General features: G+C 38.3%; 2 protein-coding genes across 2 annotated transcripts; both read left to right on the top strand.

The window, feature by feature from the left end:
• The first annotated feature begins 561 nt into the window (after positions 1-561).
• LOC137404328 (uncharacterized) lies at positions 562-8,248 on the top strand. Its single transcript, XM_068090521.1, has 3 exons — positions 562-877; positions 5,247-5,344; positions 7,727-8,248. Exons 1-3 carry the CDS (start codon positions 737-739, stop codon positions 7,884-7,886), a joined length of 399 nt encoding a protein of 132 aa, XP_067946622.1. The 5' UTR covers positions 562-736; the 3' UTR covers positions 7,887-8,248.
• Positions 8,249-11,382: 3,134 nt separating this feature from the next.
• Positions 11,383-15,878, top strand: LOC137404210 (uncharacterized protein DDB_G0284671-like). The gene is made up of 3 exons (XM_068090371.1): positions 11,383-11,412; positions 14,205-14,601; positions 15,688-15,878. Exons 1-3 carry the CDS (start codon positions 11,383-11,385, stop codon positions 15,876-15,878), a joined length of 618 nt encoding a protein of 205 aa, XP_067946472.1.
• The last annotated feature ends 306 nt before the right edge of the window (positions 15,879-16,184 follow it).

Genomic DNA, 16,184 nt, shown 5'->3' with positions numbered 1-16,184 from the left:
GCTTAGAGAAGATAACTCCAAGACTATGTATAAGCACATAACTAAACAAATGATTATCACAAACTTTTTTAAAATAGACAGGTTTTCAATATTTGGCCACATATACCCTTCTAGAGTACAGGTAGAAAATCTAAGAACATCTTTAAGTTTTCAATTCTGCTGTTCATCATGTTAACCTTGCATGCCGATTTCCAATTGACTCAAGAGTTATACAAAGTTGAAGATGCTATCTGCAGCAATCGCTCATGCCACGTATAATGAAACGAGACTGTTTAACTTTTTCATAAGTTGCAAGGACAAAAGTTTTTCCTACAGTATTGTTCATGCATTACTGATCAGCAGTAAATATGGTCAATATTTTTCATGGTTGTTGGTTGTTGGAGGAAGTATCAGAAGGTGACGACATTACCGGCCTAAGTGATGCAAGCAAAATAATTGGTTAGTCTCTGTAAAAGCCCTTTGTGTTCATGGTTACCGGAGGGCAAATATTTGAGGCATTACAGTAAGCTCAGCTAGTATATATGGTCAGCAGAAACCACAAGCAATTCAAACCGCAATCACTCTCAGTCTTCTCCTGTTGTCGATCTCAGCCTGACTCCTTCAACTCACCGATTCATACTAACTATTACTATTCTAACTGCTGAGTATTCTCCTGGTTCAGAATTTTCATCTGCCAGTTAAGCTCTGGACGCACCAATTTAAAGACGCCTTCTGGTTGACACGACAGATTAGCGAAATGTACAGCGCATTACGATATACCTCTAAAGCTTTCCTGCTGCTCATCGTGCTAATGCAACTCTCTGACTACTTGGTTTTGGCGGCACCAGGGAGACGCTGTCAACGCAACTGTCCTCTTCCCATACCAGCAGACATAAGAGTGAGTACACGTTTACTGCCTTTACTAGTTAGTTAACTCATCATGGCTGAATCCTCAACATAACATCACTCTATGCTAGTAACTCAATGCGGGTAACTCTATGCTAGTAACTCAATGTGGGTAACTCTATGCTATGTACATATTCAATAGACGTTAAACACTTACATTTCTACTAAAATGAGGAGCGAAAGGAAAAGGACAGACATCTCAGCTTCGCTTCAAATCTGTTCCCAATCAAAATAAATATATTATTTTTGATAAGGAGAAGACAATTTCATTTACAAACTAGTGTCAGGTTTTCACCTTTTGTTAATTTTTGTATCTTTTTATGAGTTATAAAACTTGATGGTTTGTTTTATTATTTTTTATTGTAGTACTAGCCAACTTTTTGGCTAGTACTACAATAATTAACAGCAGTCAATAACAACATAGTAAAATTCTAAGGCTATGAAAGTAAGTTTGGGGTGTAAAAGGACACCCTCAATTATAGCAATTATACAGTGCGCCCTTCGGTTGCGATGTCCATGTGATACCGTTTTTTTGCCTTATGATAAACATTATGTTTTTCATGCTCACCATACAACATTTTTTCAGGCATATGATATCAACAAAACATCTCTAAATTCAAATTTATCAGTCGGTGTGCTGAATACATCAAAATGATGACAATGTTTTTTGCTAAAATCAACAACGTTTGAAAGAGGTTCTCTTTTTCAGCTCAGCATTATCATAATTATTCATAATTAATTATGTGATTAAATAAAGATAAAGTAATTAATGAAAACAAAACCGACGCAGATCGGTAATAAAGCTTTAGCTGATGGTGAGAAAGTTGAAGTCTAGTCTAGTAAAATACATACTAACACTTGGCTTTGAGTATGTGTTTAGTAAGCTGAATTCATTTAAGTGAAATTCAACATCTATGTTATACACCTGCCTCGAAGGTAAGAACTTTCTATAATATGTACTGCACACAGTACATTGTAGTGTTACATTTCATTGCAGATCATAACCACTAAATACACTAAAGTTACTGTAGGTAGCTATAGTTACTAAGATTAACATACTATTTTGTTAACGCTCTTTAATATGTACAGTATGTATATAAGATGTTGATGGTTTTTACCAGGTGTTTTTGCATTAGATAATTACTATGGGTTTTTAGACCACTCTATACAACATTCTCACCTTACGATGCTGACACCGGAACAAATTGAACTCTAATGACGAGGGTTCATGTAGTTAGAAAATGTCGGGTCAGGAAATTGAGTTGATCACTAAAAGGTTGAGTTGGCTTTTTTGGGTGCATAGCCCGAGGACCTTCGCTTCTATAAGTTAACTATATAGTCCAAGGAATCCTGTTTGTATAGCAGGAAATGTCTCATAGAAGGCTGTTGGTTCTCAGGTTATTTACAATTTGGGCATGTAATATCAGCTAACATCATGCATCTGCTTTAGTTTTTTTTTATTTACACAAACATTGACTGACGAAACAAAAGCTAAACAAGGTAATTTTTCGTCATCAGAGCAATTCGCCAACAGAGCTATTCGCCAACAGAGCCATTCGCCAACAGAGCTATTCGCCAACAGAGCCATTCGCCAACAGAGCTATTTGCCAAAAGAGCTATTCGCCCACAGAGCTATTTGCCAACAGAGCCATTCGCCAACAGAGCCATTCGCTAATAGAGCCATTCGCCAACGGAGCCATTCGCCAACAGAGCCATTCGCCAACAGAGCCATTCGCTAACAGAGCCATTCGCCAACAGAGCCATTCGCCAACAGAGCCATTCGCCAACAGAGCCATTCGCCAACAGAGCCATTCGCCAACAGAACCATTCGCCAACAGAGCCATTCGCCAACAGAGCCATTCGCCAACAGAGCCATTTGCCAACAGAGCCATTCGCCAACAGAGCCATTCGCCAACAGAACCATTCGCCAACAGAACCATTCGACAACAGAACCATTCGCCAACAGAGCCATTCGTCATCAGAGCCATTCGCCAACAGAGCCATTCGCCAACAGAGCCATTGGCCAAGATATTTTCATGGAAAAGTAATAAGAAAGTTCATGGTTAACCAAAAACCTTGCAAAAAAGGCAAAAATTGCTAAAAGCATTATAATGAAAGACTTTGTACTAAAGGCAAGCGTTGGTCTGACACCTGCTGACACTTGCTGACACCAGCTGCATAACCTGTTTCCTAATAGCTTCTAGCATAGATAAAAGAATCTAGTAGCATCTAAAATCATACTTTGCATGTATTTGCTATGTTACCTCTTGTTTGATGTTTTTACTTCTTAAAATGAGTTATTTGTCTACTCGTTGCGTGTCATCATTCGACATGCATGACCTGTACAGTTGTTTTTTTAAACTTTTACTTTAATCAGATCGAAGGAAGTAGATGAACGACAAACGAGCGCGTAGATATAGAAAATATATATTGCGTGTGAAAATGTGTAACTAGCTTGAGTCGTTGTCAAACAACGGTAATCATGTTTTGACAAGTCTTACTCGGGCTGATATGAACTCGGGACAAAAACGTTGTGTTACGGAAAGTGTTACTATTCAATAGTGCAGCCAGTAAGGCTGCTCACGCTAATGGATAGTTTTGTAGGTTTACCTCAGAGATTTTCTGACCACAAAACAAATACGCTGAATGCCATATTTATTCTCAGCTCTAAGGCAGCATGTGACTCATAAGCTGGGTATTAGCAGCGTGTTTTCTTGTGGTGGCGTACTTACCACGGCTCATATATTTAGAGCATAGAGTCTTTTCTTCTAACCGCATCATCCCAGTTGCAAAATCAGTAATCAATTTTGTGTCCACATATTTGCCCTTGTCAGTCGCAATATAAGGCTTCTCGGGTATCTGAGATAATTACAGCTGCATGAATTCAACGTTATCAGTCTCCTGACCCGCAAGCTTATTCAGACTCACAAAAGCAGGAAGATGTTTCTTATTGCATATTTTCATAATTAACTTTCGTTGTAAAGAGCTTTTAATAAAATGCTGTGATGTCATATCCTGCAATATCTTTGAAATGGAAAGGCAAGAAATTTTAAACAATTGGTAGACTTGTATAGGTCAAAGCTTAGACCTACCCAAGATTACAGAGAGATAAATAATTGTTATGAGCATTCATATGGAATAAACGGAGCAATAAAGGCTATCGTTATTAGGACATTCACTATGTTCCATGACCCGCGTGATGTACAGATTTGAGTCAATCCGCAAGTTAACCACAACATGGAAACGGCATAAATCCGCAAGGTAAGCGAGTTTTGCGATTTATGCGATTCGCAAAACTTCATCGAATCCATCATGCTTGGGAATAATGGAAACAGCACTTGCGCGTGATGTGCATTAAAATACCGTGCCAGCTATTCAATTTTAAACATTTTCAATACTTCTTCATCTTTTCCCGATCGAGTTTCACGCGTTTGTGTCACTAACACGTGCATCACTAATTATTAATTTATAGTGTCCATTTCTTAGCTTTTTTTGAACAAGGCGATGGAGTCTATCTGCATCATACGAATGTCCGTCGAAACACTTAATTCTCACGGTAACACAACTCCAAACCTGCATGATGCGCGTCATGCACTTGATAGAAACATAGTGATTGTGATCTCTCACTCATCACAGTCTTTAGTGACCAGCAATGAATGTGGAAAACCGCTAAGTAATGACAACTCTCCATTTTGTAAATAAATGATATCAAACATAGCTTATGTGTTGTGAGTCGATCGGAGTGAAAAACAAGCGTAGACTATAACTCTAGAGTCTTTGGTTTACTTGAAGTTCACAGTCTAGACTTGCTCTGCTAGTTCATCTTTCTAACGGTACGAATTCAACTGCAACAGTTCTTATGAACAACCTTATGTAGCCTGTGGTAAATAACAAGATAGCTCAGGGAGGCTTGTCTCATTCGTCAACAAGGTTAATCTAAAAGGTTCATAGGCTAATAGCATACTTTTTAATAGTTCCTACTACTGCTGATATTATGCTAACTTAGCTTTTTTTCTTTGTATCACCCTTGATAAAACTTAAGCTTTTAAAAAGCCCACAATACACTGCGGCCGCTAATGACGATGAAGCTCCAAGTATGAAAAGATGAAGTTTACTTGAAATAAAGTATTGCGGTGTCTACTTTAGTTGAGATGACTAACAACAATTATTGGTTTAAGGCTATGAACTCTTTCAAATAATAGTTCAACTTTTGCAAGCAGACTCTGTTGGTCTCAGCTTTATCATAGATAGTTAGGATGTCTCTTAAAATCTGATTCAGAGGGTTATTCGATGAGGAGGTCTGTGAAAAATATAGTTGTGTTACATTGCATCTATCTTCAGCCACATGTTGTCCGTTACAGCCGGTATGCACCAATGAAGACATAGAGAATATGTGTGGTGAGAATCAACTTTGTGGACAAGACCAATGTACAAGCTGGTATTGCCAGACCACATGCAAGTAAGTTGCCTTCTCCTGCTCTTTGCTGAATGAGAACATCTCAGCTCTCTTTTTTATCATCTCTCAGTACTCTGGTAGTCCCATGAGCTGTGAGAGATCATGGGTAATAACTGTGGGCATAATTATTCCATAATGCTGCTAGATGGCTGAGTGACACAGAACACTCGATATTCGTCTACCAAGACCAATATCGAATGTGATATATCGACATTCGTCTACCAAGACCAATATCGAATGTGATATATCGACATTCGTCTACCAAGACCAATATCGAATGTGATATATCGATATTCGTCTACCAAGACCAATATCGAATGTGATGTATTGATATTCGTCTACCAAGACGAATATCGAATGTGATATATCGACATTCGTCTACCAAGACCAATATCGAATGTGATATATCGATATTCGTCTACCAAGACCAATATCGAATGTGATATATCGATATTCGTATACCAAGACGAATATCGAAGTTCAATTCCCGTACGGTGTATTTTTTCTAGCGCTGAAAGTGTGGCTTCAGACACGGCTATTAGTAGCCTATAGTAAAGATCATAATAAAGATTAGAAGAAGTCAGTCTTCTAAGCAGATTAGAACATCTAAAAATGTAAAAACTACTAAGCTTCCAGTTTAGACCTGAACATCCTATCAGTTTTACCAGCGAAGTCAAACCTTATTATGAACACAAGGAAAGTGGACGTAGTGAGCGTGCAAAGGTTAAAGGTCAACTTACAGTAGTAGTCAATGAGGTAATTAATACTCAGAGTTCATGAATAAATACGCTGTTGTGTGACATCACAGTGTTGTCAACATTTATATATGCCGCATCTATTCAACAGACTAGAGTTCAAAGGTTATTACCGTCTTTTTATTTCTTTGTAAAATTACTGGATTTACCTTCCTTCAAATGCGATGCTTTCTGTGAATGAAAGATAAAGTTGTTTGGTCTATTTTTATGAGCTTTTACTTTACGCTGAATTCTGCTTCCAAGCTGATCTAAATTTTCAACATGTTGTCTCGAGTATGGCAGTGATTAGGCAGTGATTAGGCTCAAGTGTTCTCTAAAGGAAAACTTGAATTGGTTATTAGATGAGCATGCTTGGTGTGTTTATTTTTTATTAATAAAGATATTGAAAACACAATACTTATTCTTAGTACAGTTAGGTGTGTGATATCATATGATGTCATATGATATCATATGACATCATATGATATCATATGATATTATGAGTATCTGCAAACGCAATTGAATAAAACACCACAGTATTAAAGAAAAGGTTCTAGCTGTATACAGATGGTGAATATGTAACTTTTTTCGCTCTGGAAGCTTTAAAACTTTACCGGTAATCTTTACATTGAGGCTGGTTTACTCTGAGTTGTAAGAGATTGAGGTGTGAGCTTTGTATTTCCTTCACTATTCAGGGACTTGACTACGAATTGTATACAGTAACCCTTCACCGCTTCGTTGTTCAGCTTTCGCTGACTCAGCGTTTTCTGGGGCAAAAATGACTCATTAAAAATTTTAAAAATCAAAATAAATAAGGACAATCAGTAAAAGAAACCAAAATACAAATAGATCTCTCTCATGCTCCCTGTGAGATACAGGAACATCGATATGATACATACATGTAGATCTCACTCATACTCCCAGTGAGATACCTGCACGAGCATCGATATGATACATACATGTACATGTAGATCTCACTCATACTCCCAGTGAGATACCTGCACGAGCATCGATATGATACATACATGTAGATCTCACTCATACCCAGTGAGATACACGAGCATCGGTATGATAGCGGTCACCAGGGTTTCCTGTTTTTCTTGCTACATTTTGAAAAGTATAAAACTGCGAAGCGCTTAAAACATACCTCATCTCACGCCTCTTAAAAACCTTCGAACCTCAACATTGTCTAACGAACCTAAAAAAGGAAAACGATTAACAAAAACATGGTTATATTTGGTATGAGTATCTATTTTATCTATTTCATGGGTTTTCATTTATAAGGGGGCACCAGTCCGCATTAATCAGTGAAGGATTCTTGTAAAATAGATACACCTGCTACCACCTGCTATCACCTGCTATCACCTGCTATCACCTGCTACCATCATCATAAAATAGCAGCTCTTTTAAAGTTTATTCGCTGATGTTGCGGTAAAAAGTTATCGCAAATACATTTTCGTAAATTTTCAAAAACTTCAACCCTGCAAGCATAGAAAGTTCTGGAATCTTTACATATTGATTTTAGCAGCATGGTTCAGTTTATCCACATGTAATGTGGTGATATAAGTCATGGTGTACGATGGTAGAGGGTATTTCATGACTGGCTGTAACCACGTGCAGCGTTTCATATCGAGTGAACTTATCGTTACAGGTGCATGTGCAGTTTTGGCATGGAGTGCAAGAGATTCAACCATGTAACTTTCCGGCAGCCCTACAGAGGAATCATCAACGACTCACCAATATGGATATTTCACTCTGGTGAGAGGCGATGCGAGAGGAAGCCCGGAGGAACTGACTTCTTTCAGCCTTGATCTCAGCAAACGCGACATTACTCTGCCACCGATTATCAGGTTGTGGACGATGGATTTTAAACCTGTGCCAAGGTCGTGCAGCCGCCGTCTGCTCGTCTCTACCTATTTATTGTTGTAAATGTTCGACTGCTTTATATTTCTCTATCAGCATATCATTCTCGTCTTGTAAGGTATTCCGTTCTGCAAAGTATATTTTACTGCCGAAACACAGGAGTTAGAAATCGTTAATCACTATGTACAATAATGTTTATATTTTATTAATCCTTGTTTACCACATTATGTATAATTTATATATTCTTAGTCTGGCTAGCCGGCTCATTTTTCTCTGAAGGCTATCGTGTATATGAATAAAACAGCAGACAGTTAAACTCTGTGTCACATTCTTTCTCTCATCTCTCGTGGTTTAAAAAACCAAACCATTCACTTTTACTTTTCATGGTTGTTGAGGCTTGATGTTTCCTAACCTCAAGTCTGCCAGTGGTTCTCCACTTGAGACAATTCCCTTACGTCATCTTTCCATTGTTTTTTGCCAAGTCCGGACATCAAAAACAAACTCTATGTCATGTATTTTTGTTGGTTGCCAGTGAAATTACAACGGGCAAGCCAAGTTGGTCAGTTTTCCGGGGAAGGATGTTTGTTGTCGGAGTCGAGTGGTTAAATCACATGATCAAGGCAATCATAGCTCACCAGCCAATAGCCTTCTTTTGAAGACTGAAAGAGAAAAACAACCTGCTACATGCATTGAGCGTGTTTGTTTATTAACTCTCTCTTCGCGTACAAGCGGTGAATCCTTTACTAGGACTTGATGAATAACAGCCAAGCGGTGGCAAAGGTCATATGGTGGATTCTCTGAGCTTTGTACCAGAATTGATCAGCTTTCACGCAACATTCAAAGCCAATATTCAGTTTACGTGCGTAGATGAGTAACAATGTGTATTTTTTGTTTGACCTCTGACCTCTGATTTGTAATGTTGAGCTCATCAAAAAGTCTAACTTGAAACATTAGTTGAAGAATGAAGTTCTGTTGGGGTCACTTGACAAGTTTAAGTCTTATGTCATGTGCCTCACCCTGAGAACTTGTCAGCAGGATTTGACCTCAACATGTAAATTATTGAAGTTTGAAATTCTTTCAAAAACTTGCAACAAAATGAATGAATTCAACCACCAACAGATTATGGCTCTTCGATTGCACCCTACTACCCACAATTCCATATCTTCATATCATTTGTTTAGAAGTCTACAATTTTAACTGGATAACTGGAAGCCAGAATACGTTTGAATTTAATTGAGTGATCTCAACTGCCAAACAAAAGGGACATCTGCCTCCAATGTCAGGCGTCTGTCACGAGATATAAATTAAAGAAGATTGACAAATAAAGCGCTTTAATCGGTTTGGTTATGTAACTTGATTGACTAAAGCTCCTTTTCTATTGGTTACCTAACTCCAATCTCCTTTTCTATTGGTTACCTGACCCAATCTTTGGTGGCTTGTATCTCATAATAGAATAATTGCTTTAAGATGAATAAGGTTGTTAGGCTTTGATAGAGACCAAAGGTATTATGGCTTCCCACAACCTCTTTACATAGAGCCCACCCTAATATACAAATCTCTCTCCGGAAACATTTCGAAGAGAGTTCTAAATTACAAAAATGAATACCAGAATGGTATATTATGATACATCAATTATATAAATATTATCAATGATATATTATCCTCAATTAACATTCTGTACAATACAAGTAGATGTTATTAATTTAAGATTACCTGTACCAAGACTTAAGAGTTACCCTCTCATAAAAGCGATAAAGTGAATAACTCTTTATTCTAAATAGTTTCTTCCAAGTTTTTGATTAAACGGAGATCATATGTATGGGTGTCACTTATGTTTTCAGAGTTTTATAGGGTTTGCTTCTTTTGCTTTGTAATTTGTTTTACTTCAAATGTTAAATCAAAGAAGCCAAAACCTTTGTAATAAGGAAGCAGTAGCTCTAAGAATTGCAAAAGTAATTAAAAAGAATACAACTTCGACCTACATAAGAGTTGTCTGTACTGTGCACTCTTTGCATGGCTTTCCAATGTAGCCAGCAAGGAAAGGTGGCACATTAGATGAAGGGGTGCTTAGGAACTGGTGCGTCGGGTCACTAAGGGCACTTGCTTCTAACACAAAGGGCTGCTAGTGCGAGGTTGCTAATGAATGAATTCATTGAAATTACAAAGAATATAATTTACCTTTAGCGAGGGTCATTCCTTAAGATAGAAATAGCTGAATGGGGACTTGCGGCAGTCTATATATACGGTATATATCAACTCTCGTTGGCAATAGAATTTGTCTCCCTTGCCAGCTTTGAGCTGTACTGCTTCAATAGCCGAAACAGTTCTGCCTGTAGCATGAATATATATATATATATATATATCTATATATGTATATATATATAATTTAAATTACAATTTATATATTATATATAATATATATCTATATATATATATAAATTGTTTCCTCACCCCGGATACCCCGCATGGGTGGTAAATTCTGCTCTAACTCGGGTCTCCTACCAGAGACCTGGGAGTTTGAGCACTCGCCTCAAGATCTTAGCTGTTCTCAATAGTGCACTTTTCTGCAACTCACCTGAGTTGATTGTTGTTGGTATTTGGGCAAGCCACATTTTATGCGCTGGTGTTATTGCGCCCAGTGCCCCAATGACTACTGGGATTACAGTTGTTCTTACATTCCAGCATTTTTCAATTTCTTCTCCAAGAGGGAGATATTTCTCTACCTTTTCTTTTTCTTTGCTGGCTATATTGTAGTCATTGGGTACTGCTATATCTATTATAGTAGCCCTCTTGTTCTCCTTGTCTACCACCACTATATCTGGTCGGTTTGCTAGGACATGCTTGTCAGTTTGGATGTAGAAGTCCCAGAGGATCTTAGCGCGGTCATTTTCATTGACCTGACCAGGAGCTTCCCACCAGTGTTGTGGTTTATTAAGAACATACTCATCACATAGACTTCTATACACAACACCTGCGACATGATTATGTCGCTCAGTGTATGCGTTCCCTGCTAGCTGCTTGCATCCACTGATGATGTTATATATATATATGTATATATGTGTATATGTATATATATATATATATATATATATATATATATATATATATATATATATATATATATATATATATATATATATATATATATATATATATATATATATGCTGGAGGAGACTCAATATGGGTACCAGTTTAAGAGTGGCACCAAGATAAACCACCTCTTCTACATGGATGACATCAAGCTGTACGCTAACAAAGAAAGAGACATTGATTCGCTAATACACCTCACTCAGGTATACAGCAAGGACATCAGAATGACCTTCGGTATTGAGAAATGTGGAAAGCTAATTCTTAAGAAAGGCCATTCTATGCTCACAGATGGCCTAAGAATGCCAAATGGTACTATCAAAGATATAGAAGAAGGGTACAAGTACTTGGGGATTATGCAAAGCAACATCAACCACGAAGCCGAGGTACGTCACAAAGCCATTACCGAATACAAGAAACGCCTTGTCAGGTCTTATGGAGCCAGCTCAATGCCAAGAACCAAGTCATGGCAATAAATATCTACGCACTGCCAGTAATAAGATATCTAGCAGGCATAATAAAGTGGACTGAGGAAGCCATCAAAGAAACAGATATAGCAACTCGTAAACTGCTGACCATGCATGGAACACTCCACCCAAAATCTGATACTACTAGATTGTATCTTGATAGGAAAGATGGCGGTAGAGGACTCAAAAGTGTACAGCAGACAGTGAAAGAGGAGGAGCAAAGCATCAAAGCATATGCAGCCTCCATGGCCATCTCAGATAAGTTGCTAGCTGAATTTCAATTGGCTGCTCTTACAACGGACCTACGCCCTGATGATGAGGAAATTGACTGGCACACGAAACCTCTTCATGGTGCTTACCACCAACAAATATCTAAGGTTGGCGATCTTCACCAGACATATATGTGGCTGAACAAAGAAAACCTAACGGCCAATACAGAGTTGCTAATCATGGCAGCCCAGGAGCAAGTGCTCCCAACAAGGCAACTCCAAACGAAAATCTATCACACTAGAGACGATCCTAGATGCAGACTGTGCAAAGATGCACCTGAGACCATCCAACACATCACCAGTGGATGCAAGCAGCTAGCAGGGAACGCATACACTGAGCGGCATAATCATGTCGCAGGTGTTGTGTATAGAAGTACATCTATATAGTACTATATATCTATAGTCTATGTATACTATATAGACTATAGATATATATACTATATAGATATATACATGTACCAGCTGTGCTACCCGGCGTTGCCTGGGTATTAAAAATCAGCTTAAAAACAATGCAATGAGAGGTAATGAGAGTTGCCTACCACTTGCTATTAGCCTGGCACATTGCCAATGGATAATTTGAGTAAGCTTACAAATAAAGGCTACCCCTCTCTGTGACATTAACCAATCCCTTTGTGTCGGGACCAAAAGCGTAGCGTACTCCCTCTCGTATACTGACATATATCGCCTAGCGATCCTATTAAGCTCGGGTGGCTAAGTTGGTTAGGCAGCAGGCTGGTTAACGGGAGGTTCTAAGATCAAATCTTCTGCTTTACATATTTTTTATTCCAAGATATGAAAATTGCTATAGCAGGACATGTACAATGACTGATACACAAACTATGAGATATATATGTACTAGCTGTGCCACGCAGCAGGCGTAGGTAATAGAAGAGTCTTTGGACAGAAAATTGATTTGTATTTAACATATAACAACATTTGCCATTCTAACTTTCAAACTACATACCATGAAAATAGTGTTTTGTCTTATAAACAATGAGAAGTAGAGAGAGTTGCTCGCTATTACCCAGTTTAATAGTGTGAGCGAACAGCTTGTTGTGACGTTATGCTATGACCCGCATCATACGCAAAGCGGTTATGTATTTGCTCTCATATAATGCCTAATATTGACAAGGTAGCAATTCGATTTCTGTAGTCTAGTGGGGAAGGCGTCAGACTGGTGAGCGGCAGGGTCCGAGATCGAATATTCTTCGGTACGGTATATTTATTCCAAGATTTTAAGATCTACAGCCGGACAATCAATCCTACAAATACACATATGACAAACTTTGAGAAATATATCTATAGATATACACTATATATGTATATATCTATATATATACTAGTTGTACCACCCGGCGTTGCCCAGGTATTAAAGCTTTAAAACAATGAGAGGTAATGAGAGTTGCCTGCCACTTGCTCTTAGCCTGGCACATTGCCAATGGATAATTTGAGTAAGCTTACTAATAACAGCCACATATATATATAATATATATATATTATATATAATATATATATATTATATATATATAAAGTTATATAAAATATATATAAAACACAACAGCTTTTTATGTGTGAGATATTCCCATTAGATTTGGTACAACATGTTAATGCATTTCTTTGTCATAGAACTATCAGCTGCTAGTCATTGATGTGATTCTCTGAGAAATATGACTATTTGCTTTAGGTACAACTTCTTCTTATATACCGTTACATTGAAAACTGTCGGTAATAAATCTGTTACAATATTCTGGAAAAAAGTATAACACAGACCTGTACCTGGTGTACGTGTGTGCTGTACATGTGTGGTGTATGTGTGTGCTGTACATGACAATGAAATGAGTATTCTGATGTTATAAATAAATATACTCAAAACTCTATAGTGCTTCCACAGAGTTAAAAACTGATACAATTATATTAGTAATATCATAAAGCTGCCCTCTATTCACTACATTGTTTATTCAACGGATGTTTCAAAAGGCTCTGATATGTAATAATCAAGCCCTAAATACATGTAATATTACAAAACTATGCCAAACTCATTAGTGCCAATTGCGGAGTTATCCTCTATTGATATCATTTAGGTACATGTATATTGCATTCTAAACTTGAGACCTCTTCTGGTATCTTATTTTTGTGCTTATGCCTATAGGGTGGTTCTATTTACTGTTTAGAAGACAGATAAGATTCAAATGTCTGAGACACCTTCAAGCTGAGGTCCGTACAAGTTTAGGTTTATCATTCAAGACAGATAAACAGAAAAAGTCAAACAGACTAACAGACAAACATACAGCCAAAAAGACAGACAAATAGACAGACTAACAGACGGGCAAACAGACAGGCAAACAGACAGGTGAACGAACGGGCAAATAGACGGGTGGACAGACAGGCGGACAGACAGGCGAACAGACAGGTTAACAGACGAGCGAAAAGACTGGTGATCAGACCAGCGAACAGACTCGAAAACAGACACGCGAACGGACAGGTGAACAGACGGGTGAACAGAAAGGCGAACAGACCGGTGAACAGACGGGCGAACAGATAGGCGAACAGACAGGCGAACAGACAGACGAACAAACAGACGAACAGACCGGTGAACAGACAGGCGAACAGATAGGCGAACAGACAGGCGAACAGACAGACGAACAGACAGGTGAACAGACGGGTGAACAGACAGGCGAACAGACCGGTGAACAGACGGGCGAACAGATAGGCGAACAGACAGGCGAACAGACAGACGAACAAACAGGCGAACAGACCGGTGAACAGACAGGCGAACAGATAGGCGAACAGACAGGCGAACAGACAGACGAACAGACAGGCGATTACGTACAACAGACAGGTACTGTCTTCCGAAGTATTTTCTCCCATTGCTTTTATTAAAAAGACGGTATCAATGACAAAGAACACCTAAAGCTATGCGTCTCCCCTAAGTAAATTAAATCTTCTCACTCATCTCGCCTTAGCAATTATACACATCATGATTGTTTGATTTTAAACCAATAAAGCTGTCAGAAACCTTTAATGGCTCTATGTTACCGAGTGTGATTTGCGTTATGAACAGCAATTAGAAAGATTTCATTTTCCCATTATCTCATGTTTGCCTTTTTTGATGCTTAGGCTGAGACGAAGCGGCGATATATTAAACCACTTGATACTCTGTTCTTACACGACGGAATGAATTGCAAACAAGTTATAGATATGACTGAGCAAATAGTAGGTGTGCGAGAGGCCTTGGGTATAAGTGTCTATAACTCTTTAACTGTGCTCATATAAGTGGTGAAGGACACGTTAGAGAAATAGCTACATTCAACACCGGCCAGGCCAACCCGTGGCAGTGAGTTATTGCTGACGCGCGATGGAGTCTCCGTTTAGGTACGGTATGATTAAGCGCGTTTTATGTTTTGACACATCAAGTGTAAACAAGGTTTTGTTGCAGTTATTGCAGTATATTATGCAATGAATTGAAAAAGAGAAAAGAGTTTAAAAAAGAAACAAAGGGGGTGAAGTGTTACAAGTAGTGGCTAGAAATACACTCTCTCTGTTCATTCAAATTGCTCACTTTCTTTGGCACTGTATACCCTGCTGATCGACATTCTAGCAGCTGCGGTAAGTAACAACCTCTACATAGAGCTCCGCAAAAGCTCACCTCGACTTCCCAATAATCTTATCGAAAGAGAAAGTGTGATATCTTTACGTAACTACGAGATTGTATTGGATGATATTCTTTAATTTAAAACTGGTTCGTAGACAATGTTATACGGTGTTGAGGTATATATATCTAATATATTATGTAAACTATGTGGTACTTATTACAACTAAGGAACTGTACATAAGCTCAACCAAACCAAATATGTTTAGTACAAACACCGTCTCTTAGATACACTTCTCTTATCATCAGAGAGTATTTGATGCTTTACTTCGGCAGCATGTAGGCAGCATGTACTCGTTATATTTCACTCCCCCTCGAGTCATCACCTGTTGAATCTTTTCAAATTTAGCCTGAAGGCTTCAGATCTGAGAAGGAACCTAATACTGATGCCTTCATCCGAGGTGCCAGGCTACAACTCACTGCGTATGCAGAAAGCCTACAGGTATGTTGGTCAGGAGTCACCATAGCGGACAGGCGGGTTTATAGATAGACAGTAAGTAGGTGGGTTGGTGTAGTACATCAGTATTCACCATGTATATAAAAGGCAGACTTAGCTGTTTTGTTTGTAGAGAGACAATTCGCTAAACCAATATTGAAGTATTGATTGGTTTTGTTTGTCTGAAGATTTAAGGCTATTGAACTTAAAGGATAAATACGGTATATTATCTGCCATCCATCACTCTCTGTGAACCAAATGCTTTGTGACAATAGCAAAGTACCTTCTCTAGTATTACTTTTTAGTATTCTCTAGTATTCTCTAGTATTACTTTCTA

This window comes from Watersipora subatra, chromosome 9 (assembly GCF_963576615.1).
Source record: "Watersipora subatra chromosome 9, tzWatSuba1.1, whole genome shotgun sequence".
Classification (NCBI taxonomy): domain Eukaryota; kingdom Metazoa; phylum Bryozoa; class Gymnolaemata; order Cheilostomatida; family Watersiporidae; genus Watersipora; species Watersipora subatra.
This window is presented reverse-complemented; position numbering and strand designations above follow the sequence as displayed.